Source organism: Ischnura elegans, chromosome 7, assembly GCF_921293095.1.
Source record: "Ischnura elegans chromosome 7, ioIscEleg1.1, whole genome shotgun sequence".
NCBI lineage: Eukaryota > Metazoa > Arthropoda > Insecta > Odonata > Coenagrionidae > Ischnura > Ischnura elegans.
In genome coordinates, this window is record NC_060252.1 from 21,654,546 (window position 1) to 21,669,302 (window position 14,757).

General features: G+C 36.8%; 1 protein-coding gene across 2 annotated transcripts in view; it reads right to left on the reverse strand.

The window, feature by feature from the left end:
• The window catches only part of LOC124161984 (protein ABHD18), a 32,297-nt gene extending 18,109 nt beyond the window's left edge, over nucleotides 1-14,188 (reverse strand). Inside the window, exons 1-9 of one of the 2 annotated variants that reach the window (XM_046538277.1) lie at nucleotides 13,771-14,188; nucleotides 13,486-13,697; nucleotides 13,300-13,384; nucleotides 12,902-13,081; nucleotides 10,583-10,695; nucleotides 10,357-10,495; nucleotides 9,155-9,244; nucleotides 3,503-3,604; nucleotides 2,375-2,497 (exon numbers count right to left, since the gene is read on the reverse strand). In XM_046538277.1, the coding sequence (XP_046394233.1) occupies nucleotides 2,375-2,497; nucleotides 3,503-3,604; nucleotides 9,155-9,244; nucleotides 10,357-10,495; nucleotides 10,583-10,695; nucleotides 12,902-13,081; nucleotides 13,300-13,384; nucleotides 13,486-13,577 (924 nt within the window). In that variant the 5' untranslated portion in view covers nucleotides 13,578-13,697; nucleotides 13,771-14,188. The remainder of the gene's footprint in view (nucleotides 1-2,374; nucleotides 2,498-3,502; nucleotides 3,605-9,154; nucleotides 9,245-10,356; nucleotides 10,496-10,582; nucleotides 10,696-12,901; nucleotides 13,082-13,299; nucleotides 13,385-13,485; nucleotides 13,698-13,770) is intronic. The other variant, XM_046538278.1, reaches the window with a different exon arrangement.
• Between the last annotated feature and the right edge of the window lie 569 nt (nucleotides 14,189-14,757).

Here is a 14,757-nt window from a genome sequence, read left to right on the forward strand (position 1 = left end):
AATAATGACTAACTATTCAAACAATTTATAAGCGCCGCACAGAATAAAAATCATGCAAAGCATTGTTTCGTCATCATTATATTTATCGAACGACAATTTACCACATAAATTTGAGACTGAGCACTCCATTAACTTCATTTCTAACAGATCGCTAGCAATTACAGAGGTTAAGGAGTCTTCATGAAAGTCTTCCGGCAGTGAAACCATCACTATGGTGAGAGCCAACACCGAAAGGGTCTCGTAAAAACGAATTTTTTAACACGCTTATAATAGGGTCAATTGACGGTGCATCGGCTATCTCTCGTAATAGCGGGGGTGTCGCTATAGCCCGTACTCGCTTTAACAAGGTTCCACTGTACAGTGGAACTTGTTTAGTACGTTTCTGAAGGGACCACAAAAAATGAACATACTAACCAGGAAAACGTGCTAACGAGGAAAGTAAAAAATAGCAGCCGGAGTAATTGCAATCTGTGGACAAGTCGTCATAATTACAATGACTATCGGTAGTTCTCGTAGGATCGCCTTCCTGAACTCTTTTAACCTTTAAAATAAAGAAAATGGGCGCTACATTGAAAAACAATACCATGTGAATAAAAAATCACAATGTTTCATAGATTTCCCGAAGACAATTGCATGAAAACGGCGTCTTTCTCCCGTGATTTATCCTATATGTATTTATAGAAAGAGGACAAGTAAAGCTAAGTCATTTCTTTTTTGTCACAGCATACTCGGAGAATATAACAACAACCCTGAGTATGTCAACGGGTTGTTTTTAAACATCATAAAAATTGGACAAAATTATATTAACCTTAAATTACGGCAACAGCCGTACACATTCGCTTATGGAATAAAGCAATATCGATTGCTATAGCGATCAATATATCGAATAATAACACGCAAGATTATTAGATTACGACGTAATTACAAGAATATTTTATATTATACAGTTGAAATTTACTTTTAAAATTTGTTTAATGTCGTCTGCTTTCGTGCCGAGATCAAGTATTTTTATGCTAAGCTTCGCGTGGAGATCCAGAGCATCGTCTGCTTCCGCAGCAGTAGTCAAATACGCACGTACTCCGTAGCATTGACGTCGTGCAGTACTGCTTTAGATAAAGTGGGGATTGGATAAGACTCATTTCTTCATCATGATAACTCGTGCAATAGCAACAATTGCCCACTCGTGAAATTTGTGCGTAGTGGGCACTCCAGAGGCAACAGAAGGTGAGGAGCTCGGGGTGGGGAAAATTGGGGCTTCTCATTGGCTGCAGTTTTGCATAGTCAGACATTCCTGATAAATGGCCATATTTTATTATTCATCGCGTCATAAGAATTGAGAAATGCATTTGGATAAATCACGGTCGAAGAAAGATATGTGGAATGAACGCAAGAATTTTAATGGCTAGTAATAATAAATTAGATCAAGAATTCGGAGCACTGGAGAACGAATTGCGGGTTGCGTCACGGCTAGCAATTGAGCGTACTAACCAGGAAAGCGCAATTTTTTCAAACGTACTAACCAAATACTTTTGCCTGTATTTTGTTCCGATGGTAAAGGGACCGAGAGAAATCGTCGTACTAAGGAGGAAAACGTACTAAGGAGGAACGTACTAACCAAGTTCCACTGCATATAAATAACTATAAGCTACACATTGAAGTATTACGTAAGTGGTTATTACAAGATTCATGAATTCAAATGGTCTAACTTCCATTACACTTAGGACCATGACTCAAAAATCTTCACTTCACCCCAAGCTATCTTTTACTGTCTGTTTTTGATCATTACACAAAACTTACTATGAAAAAGAGTCATACAAATTTCTTTAAATTCTTTTTAAAATGTCACACTCACTTCCAGAATAAGGCTGTCCATATTTGAGATCCTTTTCCAGTTTAATGCTCTCTGCTTCCACTCTTACGTTTTTGAAAATTCTGCAATCCTTGATCAGAATTGAACACTGCCAGGAATTTATTTTGTTTCCCAGTGTATTTTGTTTGGTCGCATCACGTGATGATGCGACCGCATGCGAGGCAATCATTCATGACCTGATGACGCGACCTGCAATGGCCACGAAAGCTTGCGTGACAAAGCGAAATACACAGCTACTCCCAGAAGTCTCTGATACTAAGTTAAATATAATTTTGCTGCAAGATAATGAATCTTGCAGCAAAAGCCTACATTTCAAGTATGATCAATGCTTTCATCATTACATCAAACAGTAATTTATTGATTAGGGAACAATAGGATGAAATTCTATGCTTTTCTACCATTACATAGATATTCCTTGAGCTTAATCATAAGTTTTAATGTCCTACTTTTTAGATCAATATAGAGAGGGATTGATGCAAGGCAGCCTGACAAGGAATACAATACCGCTTTCCAAAAAGGCCATGTGACGTCTTGATACAGGACAACTCGAGGAAGTCGGTGACGGAGCTCCATCATGGGTCTTGATATTTTAAACATTGGCTGAAGGCTTTTTTCTTTCAATCCTTCCTAAAATGTATGATTTTTGGAAATTCAAAATTTGCTAACAATGACAGAATCCAGGAGAAGGTATACTTATACGCATTACTGTAGAGTCAAGTCCTGCAAGTTAATCATGCAGGATTTGCTTTGGAATTGTGATTAATAGGTTAGTGAGTGATTCATTGTTTCATCTGTTGTTTATGGTTTTATTTTATTCGTTTTCATACTGGAAGATATATTTGGATAATAAAAACTTAACGTTCGAGTATATCGAAACACATAAGCAAGTGTGAAAAAATGCAATGCATGGCTGAGCACAATAGCTGTTATTATTCATTGGATAGGAAGCAAGTCTACCATGCTCGTCCACTAAGTACACCTGAATGTCGGGACGTCAGCACCAGAAACAGCCGCGCTAATAGCCAATGCACGCTACATGCCTCACACTTATCATAGCTGAATCGACAGCAGACACAAATGCAACTACATATAGAGCAGACGAATTACGCTCTGAGGGCACCGAGACAAGGCTCTCTGGAGAATTCAAAATCCTTAGATGAGGAACCTCTACCACAAGAAAACAATCAAAAAAACTAAAACAAATGTTTTAAGCATGGTTTAGAATTCTTGCATAGTTTAGGACAGTAAATAAATTTCAATTTTTCATACTTTTTTTACTTCTATAAAATTTTTCAGAATTTTTATGGACTTTAATTATTATGGAATTGGAATTGTTGAAAATGGAATTATTATGGTATAATTTACTGAGTTTTCCAGTTTTTAAAATAAAACACAAACCCCATTTATATCAAAAACGGTAAAAATATGCTGTCAAATTTGAAAAGGTACGTCACATAAACGTATAAAAAACAGTTTCTTATGAATCACTGAATTTTCCCTGATGCATTGGATGGAATTCCCTACTTTTTCCCCGATTATCCATTTCAAATCCTCAAATGCTGCCCTCTGATTGCCCTCACTTCCCTGACCTCCTACGACCCTGGGTGAGGAAACACTAAAGAACAAACTTACCTCTGGAAAGTAGAGCAGTTTCTTTATCTCTTCCCTGTACTTCCCGTTGGAATAATACTGGTCCATCAGCATATCCCAGTTGATTGCACCGCTCAACACGCCCTGAAGAGAAGAGATTGAGGTTCAACATCATAGATCATGATGCACAGAGTCCATCATTTCCATACATAATGCTTTACTGATAATGCGAGGCAAGTCCATTGAGCTATGCTTTTATTTCGGGCTTGTGTTGCCCCGAATTTAAAATACAGTACACTCCCGACTATCCCGGCTATTGATGGGGAGAGACGGCACGAATAATCGGAAAACACAGATAATTCAAACTTTCTCTTAACCCTTTCGAGACGGCGGAGTTTTCGTCTTAGCATGACTGCTGTACTGAGCCCCAAGAGACTCTTCTTTCTCGTGGTACGGAGCATTTTTGGAGGGCATTCGTTAAGAAGGGTCTCGCTGAACCTTTTTTGACCCCTCCACGCAAGGACTTCGCATTATCTCGGACTCCGAGAGTAGTTGTGCTCCCTCCTTTCCGGGTTTAGGACCATACCTGCGGCATTGGCTCGCGGTCAACTTATGTATTGCTTATATGTATTTTGCAAATGGATAATTGTTTCTTGCACGTAAATTACAGACTTTGAATTGATTTCCTCATTTTTATCTAAGCATTGTCAAATTTTAAACCAAGTTCTAAGGTCATTATTAACGCATTTAACGCAGCAACAATTTCTATGTTGATGTTTATACATAGCTTGAGATATGAGTTAATATTTGTCGTAGAATTTAGTTTAAAAATTGTAAACGCTGCTCAAAAGACAAATAATTCAATTCTTAGTGCATATTTCTTGAGAAATGAACAAATATTTATTTCGAAAATTGACTGTATAAACAATTGAATGACCGCTGTCCCGTACCGCTGAGAGGGGTTATAAAAGACGAAGGGTCCGGGTCCCGGTCCCGGATTCCGAGGGTTAATCCTAAACCCCGAAGAGATGGGTCCAGAGACAAAGACGACCTAAACCCACGACCATCCTAAAAGGGGGGGAGCTAGAAAACGTATATATACGGCTTTCGATCTCCTGGTCAGGAAAATCTCACACGTATGCCCGTCGTCTTCCGGGTCAGGAAACGTCCACACGTATATATACGTGTACAGTAGGGAAAAGGTTAAATGCCTTGCAATCAGGGTTGATTGATTTAAATCACTTTGATTTAAATCACTTGATTTAAATCACTTGATTTTTATTTTAAAAAATCAGGTGATTTTAATCATAATGTGATCTATATGTTTGATTTTTAAAGAGTCAAGAAAAGGAAGCTGTAAGTGTATAATTTTGATTTTTATTTCTTAATTAATACAATGAATCGACAGTTATCAGCACAATGGTGGCTCTTAAATAGAAATGATACTGTAGGAATGCATGTAACATGAAAATTAAAAAAAATGGCTTTGGTTAGAATACTAGTGTATCCGTTGAAAAAAAATTGTTTTCTGATTTAACTTCTAAGCATAGGCACCATACAAAGTTGCAATTACAGAATTTTTCTAAACTTCATATGCTTTAGAACCGCATAATATTGCACATTTGATACTTCCAATGGCAATTTTATATTATGCTGGCGTAATTTTTAATTTGATACCATTGGCATTTCCATAGTTCTCTCCCCTGATTAACTAAATGTTGTATTAAGTTTAGAGTATGTTGCCTCTTATTGTTTCTGCAAACGATCATTCTCCAATATGCTGCCCAAATAGTTAGTTTTGCAAATAATGGAATTTTTGATGAATGGAGAATCATAAAAATCTCATTTAAATCAATAAAATCCGATATACAGGCATCCCCCGAGTTACGTATGTCTCGACTTACGTAAATCCGTACTTACGTAAGTGATAACCGTATTTCAAATGATTACGTTAATTTTCGAATGAGAGCGCGAAGAAGTAGATATTCACTCGTACAACCTGTGGTAGAAAAAATATCGAATAGTTATCGAGTTTTTTACGTGCTAAAAATAACAAAGTGACCCTTTTTGTCATTCCTTGAAGGAATTTTCATTAATTTCTGCAGAAAAATCGCTTATAAATCCCAAGTCAGCAATCAACGTGAAAATTTGCAGTTCTAGCGATGGAAGTGGTTGCGCTCACTCCTATACCATACAGCTTGTTACACAGCATACATACCCGAACTCCGATTTTCGACTATTTAAAAATTGTATCCTTAAGTTTGGACATTTCCATCGGTGGAATTAAAAGAAAATAAAGTTAAAGTTATAAAGTTAAATGAATCCACGCGATCGGTCAACTCTGGGAATAATATTACGCATTTTGATTAGCAATGCTCGAGATGCAATGGGGAACTTGCATGAATTTTTTTTATTTCATAGGCGGACAGAAAATTATTTTCTGAATACAACAAAGAAAACCGCATGCAAATCTGAGTTTTCCTTCGCGAGTTATTTAATGATAAATATAACGAATTTTAAAGCGCGGGAAAAACTCCCTCACCCCCCAAGCCACTGCCGACGAAGCCTCGATGACGTCAAAGGTGCCTAAACATCACGCGAAGCTATTGTTGTGATTGTTTGTAATAGTTGCCAGCAGTTGTGAGAGCTTCGTTTGTTAGACGTGTTGATTATTTTATATTTAAAGATAAATATCCGACGATAGAGGCTTGGAAGCCCTCATATTTTTCATTATTTATAATATTAATATCTGAGTAAGGGCATAAAATATAAAACTGGAGCAGTTAAACCAAATATTTTACAATACCTAAATAACATCGTTGTAGGAGTCTGAGCCACGGCCATTGGAAGGGGGATACGTCAATTGTAAGTTGATGTTATCGACGGCATATCATTCATTTAAGTATGTAATTAGAACGATTTTGATGTTTACTAATGTCCGCTTAGCTTTTATATACAATAACTTCATCCGTTTATTCGTAGGTACCGGAGAATTCGTCGTTTTGGACTGTCTGTGCTTGTATTATGGGGTGACTTCCAGTCAATGCAACTTTTGCTCGCTGATTGGAGACATCTAGGAACATTTTTGTGCCAAAATAGTGTTATTTTTAACGTGACATCTCCCGTTAAGCTACTGCTAATAATCACAGTGCCAGTGGTTGTAATGCACAAAGTTTGACAAGGTTGAAAAATATCGGCCAAGAGTTATCAGTGTTCCATCGTGATTGAATTGTAAAAAGTGCTATTACGCTATCGATAATTGTCTAACAGTAGTGTAAAAATTGTCAGTGGCGTGCTAATCTCCGTTGTTCACCGTAGATATGACATTTCACGATCACGCTATTGAAATAAAAACAGGGTGTGTTAAGTTTGTTATTCCACTATTTCAACGAATAGTAGTGAGAAATGTCACTTGTGTGGGCTAATTTAAGGAATCAGTGAATAAATAGTTCTATTCATCATAACGAGTTCTGTTATTGTAAGTTGTACGTGATGAATATAAGAATGTGATAGTGACATCCAGTTTTTGATAAGAGTATTTGCCTATTTCCCACTATATTTTTATGGTATATGCTAGTATATTGTTTATGGATTTACCTATATCATTGAAATAGGTTGTAGCTTGTGTGTGTGCTGGCAGCGGAACCGATTCGCGATCTCACATGTGGATTGTGTGCAGACTGTTTTGCTGTGAATTCGTACCGTAGGACGGATAGGACTACCTTCTCCGTTAATCCGGCGTTGCCAAATTCAACAGCACAGCTTACGATCGTTATCCTCCAGTATTACAAGTTTCTTTTACAACTCGATTTGCCGCCGACGTATAGCAATAATTTGTCTTAACAAATTCCATGAGGGTCGTAGCATCAATTTTTGGTGTCCTAAAAAAAGGCTGGTGTCCTAACACCCCATGCCACACGCCTTTTAAGCGGCTTGCGGGGTATTATGTTGACGTAGATGAATTTCAGGTGTACTATTCGAACGAGTGGCAACGTTATCATCCATTTTTCTGATAACCAAAACACACGAAGTGAAACGCTTGTACTTCATCATCTCGATGCCGCATTATTAATATCCCAAGTAATAATCTAGGCACAATAGCAATAGGAAAACTTGCCCAAGAGTAACAGAACAAAATAAAGTGACGATGAGCGGCTAAATACTCCCTCAAAACAAATTTTACACCATGCGCTCAGCGTATTTCCCTACTCCCTACGGTTGTTTAGGCACCTATGACGTCACGCCTGGCCTCGGCAACGCTCGGGTGTCTTCGCGCAGTGGTCGGCTCAGAGAAATTTTTCTCGATTTTAAATGCAATTTTTTTTATTTCTTTTGATGTTGAATGGAGAAACAGAAGGTATTTTTGCGACCTAATGTATCCATTTGACTTATTCAAAATAGTTTTTAGAGCAATCTACGACCCATGCAAGTTCCTCATTCTCAGACTATATTAATGTTTATCGATTTTGTATCTAATACCGTAAGAAGACGCGGTATAGTTCATGAATATCGCAGTGAATTGAATGAAACTTCACCGAGAATTTACCGCACATTTCTCCGCTGAGAATTTCACCGCCCCGATCGAAATCTCTGAAGCACTAACGCAAAGGTTCGACTTACGTAAATTTCGCCTTATGCAGAGTCTGCCGGAACGCATCTCTAACGTAACTCGGGGGATGCCTGTAAATCAATATAATCCGATTTAAATCAATAAAATCCGATTTAAATAAAAAAAATCAACAAAAATGATTTTTTTGAAAAAAATCATGATTTTTATCAACCCTGCTTGCAATGTTCTTAATTTACGTAAAACAAACAATATATTTTTATTTATGCAGTTATTGTTATTTTAGAGTGCTCCCCGGACTCAATGAGAGCTTTCTTTGCTAGTTCACGATCTTTTTAGCGGCATTAACATGGTTGTACTTGTATTATTAATGCTCCATGTAAGGCCTGGTTTCAAAAACCACACATCTGTGGCTTTGTGATCACTGATACAGAAAAGTGGTCTCCACTAATGCTTCAAAACCACTGCTCGACGTCAGAAACTACACTGTCAGGCACCACGCCACGTAGTCGCGTCTCGCACAAGCTGCCCGGGTTGCAATTGCTGCGGGACGTGTATCCGTGACCACAGAGGCACGGTCGCGCACTGCGAGGCTTGGAAAACAGGAACAAGGTGAACAACATGCAGCTAGCGTGCAACCGCTTCCGTTTCACACAAGAGGAGATTCTAACGGAAATAATAATCCCGATGTATCCTCGCATTATTGCAGTAATTCCGATGATTTTGCGTCCGCTTTTTTATTTTTCGTAAAAATCGCAGAAAAAATTGTGTGAGAGTGAAAATCATGCACGCATAATCTGCAACCCGGATAAATCACAGCCGGATTATCGGGAGTCTGCTGTATTTAGAATTTTGGATTATCAACCTTCTACTCAAGTGTGGAAAATTGCCAGTAACTTTTCATTCATTAATATGATAGATTTCCACCACGTTAAACCTGAAACAACTCTCTATAAAAGCATATTAAGCATAAAAAAATTTTATGCCAGCAAGGAATCTCTGACAATATTAAGTTTCACTGATCTATCACTGATTGTTCAACTCCAATTCTTCCAAATATTAGATAGCATAAAAGTTGAGAGAAAGAAAGTGGAGGACCCTCCGCAATAGGAATACAAATTACCAACCTGGGTAAAAACTCCCGAAGCTGTTGACCACGACAGACAGGGCACCAAAACAAGAGGCTTGGGCCAGCTTGTAGCAGCTAAGGATGCCATCTGAAACCGATTAAAAAAACATACCTAAAGAAATATATCAACTTAGAAATTAAGACATTATCCCTCCCACACCTTTTTTCGCAAGCTGTATGAAAAGATAATACAACAATTTCTCGCATACAAAATAAAATTAAAAAAGGTTGGCCATTAGTATAAAAGGATAAGTCATTGAACATGAAAACTTTAGGTGGACAAAATTAGCTTCTCGGTTATCTTATTCAATAAAAGGAAAATCCTTACAACACACTTACACATAACATCTTTCACTATGAGAAAAATTAGAGGATTAGAAACCACACAAATTTCTAATATGACAAAACCTCCCAAGAGGAAATTTGATGCGAAAAAAATCATAAGAGGTGACAGAGATTATTTTATGAAATTACATCCTCAACAACACAAGAAGATCCAACAAATAAATATGTACCATGATTTTGGAAAGCTTTTTCAAATGGGACCACTGGAGTACATCCAAGGGAACCAAAGGCCTTTATAATTTAGCCTTAATTAATGTGAACCATCGATGTCAAGTTGTTATGGCAGCCATTTTAATATTATGCACTATCATTTCATTCCTCATCGCAAGGAGATATCTGAACATTACACAGGAGGAACTGCTCTAATTTCAGAGGTATTAAATATGGTTTTCTGTTTTTTGCCGTATGTGATGATATAAGCATCAAGTCGATTAATAACTTTACAATAATAGTAAGTATAGTTTTTTCTACTATTAATGAAATCAATTAAAAAGTCATGTTGGATGTGAAGAAAGAACTATGCCTAAAGAAGGATGATAAACTTTTAAAAGGAGTTTACTTATAGAAAATGGAATTATTCAATGTTTTTCCAATTTGCGTAATGAAAAAAGTTTACCATGGACATAATACTTGTATGATAATCTTCACACAATACTATCATACCTCATTCAAATATTTTATGTCTCCACATGATTATGTAGTAATTAGATATAGCTTCAGGTTTTTAAACAGTCTCATTTTTGATTGATGAGTGTATCGGGTGTATTACAAATAGCCTTTGTACGACATTACACCTAGAATTATAAACTGATGAGAAAATGTATTTTCAGTACATAATTAAATGAAACAACTTACATGCCCACCCATGGATATTCCAGTGATACCAAGAGGCCCAAAACCCAATTTCTCGCACCAGTGAAACAGCACAAGAGATTCCAGGATAAGACAACCACCCATCACAAAGATATCAGACACATTATGCAGATTAGAACGTCTGAAATAACAAAGAAGATCGCCACCATCAGATTTGGTTGCTTCGAAATGTTAATGGGGAAGGAAACAAGAGGCAGGCCGGGCTTACACTTGGTCCTTGGGTTTCCTCAGACCGTAAAATGGATTCTCCACAATTATAGATCCAATCCCTGCTTCTTTCAGGAGAGGTTTTGCCATTAGGTTCCTTCTCCGCCAAAAATACTGCAACAAGAGAACGAAATACCACAGGTGATTAACCTGAAATTTAATTGACTAGTTCACACAACTACAAAAAAGAAAACATGCAGCAAAAAATTGAATTGGTCATGCATTTGTCACAATGAAATAACCCAAGATGCAAAGCTGATTTCCAGTAGAATAATGGGCCAATAACAATTAAGTGACGTTTGCATAGTGGAAGGCTGTGCGGATGGGATGAACAATATTACGTGTAAGTCTAAAACAGATGAAGAAATATGAATGCAGATTCAGCAGACACCCATCTTTCATTTTTTACAACGTTCGTCAATCCCGAAGGAGCATTCAGCATGTAAATAAGGTGGTTTCCTATTTTTTTTATTTGCCTAAATTGAAAGATTATTACTGTTGGAGTATATGTTTCACGCTTTAAGATTTTTAAATCACGATATCTATTTTTCGCGATTAAATGAAAAGTGAAAAGTTTCAAGCACACGAAAATGCGATGGCTAAGTATGAATGCAGGAAAAAGCCCGTGTGACATCATTCTGGATCCAGCTGCCACCGTGTGAGGCCATTTGGTGTGAGGCTATGAGTGCCCCTGTGATGCAGACTGCTGGCAGGTAGCACTTGGCTTAAATAAAGATTATTATTACCCTATCCAATGAAGGAAACTTTCTGACCTTAGGCAATTTTAATAGGTGATTATTAAGAGATGTTTCCCTGAGCTCTGTGCCTCATGCATACATTGGTAATGTCAGACGATGTAAAACGCCTATCAACTCGCATAGCATCTAGATCCCTGTAACATCACGTGGAGTGGTATCGCATGGGTGCCAATCTGGCCTTTTTCAAATGAGGATAAAATTGACCATTAACATTCGTTTAAACTGAGATATATAAAACCAAATAATTTGTATATCATGAATGTACAAATCGCAATCAATGCCTTTCATTTTTTTATGAAGGAAACTACCCTCTTCCACCACTATGAGCACCAGCACACTTAAGGATGAGAAAATCAACATGTCATCATCATCATGCTCCCATCACATCGTAAGAAAGGAAAGACTTTGACAATGACCTCAGGCACTTCCAGAGGATTAATTAGGAGTAGACATTTAAAACAAAAAATAGGTACAAACGTAAAGCTCTAAATAAATTTTAAAACAGCATGGAAATCTTTATAATAAACTCAAATACAATAATACTTCTCAGAAAGTTGCCTTCCTAAAACTAACTATGTATGGTACAAAGACAAATTCTCTCTTAAGTAAACCAATTTTACAATATTTCATATTGCCTGATCACAACAAAAGATACTAGTTTCAAAAGATTTGACTCAAACTTGGTACACTGGATCCAGCGGCAGAATTGGAGAGAGTCCTCTACAGGGTGGTTAACATAAACACAATAAATGTAAGAATAATAAACTAATTCTTTACACTTATCTTTTGGTATCATAATTAATTCAAAAAATCCATTATTTATACACTTATTACATAGATAAATGCACGTGAAAGAGGAAATGTGAGGTATTTCATGAGGACATCAAAAAAGTGAAAGAATAGTAAAATATTGCAAAGTCTCAAGCTAACACTACGAGCAACGACAAAAACATAAAACAATGCCCTCATAAGGAAGAACAAAAACAAGAAAAAATCAAGACAAATCTATCTCCTTTTCGACTTGGTTACATTAAGTTGATAATTATATTCAACTATTACGCTACGCTTTGCCTAAACAGTATTGTCTTTGTTGGCTTGACTGATGTGTTGTGAGGATCTAAGTACAGAGATAAGAATATGGACCAAAAAGTAGTCTCCGTGACCACATAGTATCTAAAAGTAAAAGAACATTCATCTACTAATTATATTGTTTATCCTTTTTCATACAGTGCCCCTTCTTAACTGTATAGGAGAAATATTAAACAGCACAACCAATACTTGGAATCCGAACATGGATTAATGGAATGTTCACTTACTGCCCTTTAAAATGACTGTTTTCTCGAATCTACTGCTGTGCACATGTATAACATGTAATAAGGCCCAAGTATATAATAGGATTGGATTATATCATAAATAGGTAGCGCTTATGAATTGAGCCACTCATATAACCAAGGGATGAAACATGCACTTATATTACTCCAGGCCGACCGAATTTAAACTTTTAATGATAGGAACATAACAGCCAGCAATAGAAATAAATATTAAAAACAATGACAACTCACATGATCCCCAGTACCGGCTAAATGGATACAAACGGGCTTAAGGTCATTACGCCACTTTTTAGGCAACAACATCTGAAAATATACAGTTTCTGCTTCATTTGGAACAAGGCCTGGTAGGTGTTTTGCGAACGGGGAATGAAACTGTCCTTCGAGTAACCGGCAATCTGACCATTCTTCCTTCTGAAAAGTTGATGATCATCGTGCAATCAGCATATTAAAGTACTAATGCCCCAAGCAAAACAAAACACAAACAATTAGCCATTGAAAATATGCCAATGAAAACACCACCATGCAACAAGTCGATCTTAATTATATGAATATAAGAAAGATAGGTTAAATAATCCGAACTAAATCTCAGTATAAATTCCAACCTTGATTGAGAAAAGAGAACTAATTACCTTAACAATATTTACAGGGTAATCCTTAGGAACCAATTCGTAACACGAGTCCCTTTTCGACATAATTTTCCGGAACTCGAAGAGCCTGAGCATAAATAAAAACAAAAATAACATACAATTATTGGTGCTATATTTACCTTCGTCCTTAACCAGTCACCAGCACATTTTAAAAATTTAGAAAATCACCTTTTCAAGTTCTCCGGCTTACCCCAGCCTTTGCTGAAGAATTTCGACATCACCATACTACGATAGACTTGATCTAATCTGCTTACAGGCATCTTGAATGCTTAGAAAATATTCATATAACCTCTTTGGAAATAAATAGAGCGATATTCAGGGGTGCAGCACAATCATCGACATTAAGCTTCACTCCAATGTGATTTCCAAATCAGGGATCCCTTGAAGTGTATAAAACGTTTAGTACACAACTTGTGCCACCAAAGATCAAGGTCTTTGGTAGCAACTACTCACCTGTGATACACCCTGCGGATTGGTAATTCCCTCATTCAATCCGTCAATTTATTGAAAATAATTAACTTTATAAAGCTAACATCTACAGCAGCTTAAAGAACGTCGAACAGAAAAGTTGAAACAAAATATTAATTCAATGAGGAGAAAGCTATTTCACGAATCTGAAGATTTCCAAGCTAGCCGTACTCCCTCCATATCTAACAAGAGATACTGGTACAAGCGATGAGTAACTAAATAGAATGTGTGGGTTACATGGCCTGATGTGTGACGTCAGTCACGTAAACACAATAATATGAACAACCATTTTTGATTCTCGTGCCCATTCGCGGAAATTGCACTGATCATTAAATGAACTCAAAAAGAGTTTGACGCCAATGCACAACTGCGATTCAATGATCGAGACACTACGAAAACTTTTCCAAGGCTTGTTCGTAATTCGCGTTTATTGCAGATTTGACCTATGAAATTTTCATCACAATATTTTGTTTTAATTTAAATAAACCGTGACCATAAAAACATTTAAATTAAGATATAATTAAGGAAAAAATCAGAATTTGATTAAAATTTAACATGTGTTATCCGCATAAATAATTATTTTCGAGAGATAATTACAAAATAGATTTATAAATTTTTCGTATTTTGAACTAGTCGCGGGAGTTTTAAAAGGATACAGAGGTAAGACAAAGCGTTTTTGATAGTTGTGAGATAACAACAAACTTGGGTATCAAGTTCGCTGTTGGAACAAATGCTGGCACTAGTTAGCAGAATTTTGAGCATAAAAATTTTAAACTTTAGTCATTAGAACTCTAAACTTTAGCATATAAACTCCATGATTTTGAGCCAGTGGGAACATAAGTCAGTAAAGCTTGTGGCAAGAAAATCAATACGGAGAAGGTGAAAACAGATAGGTATATGGAAGGAAAGGACGGAAGTATTCTCGGAGCGATGCATATGACGTTGAGTGCATGGATATGAATGAAAACTTTG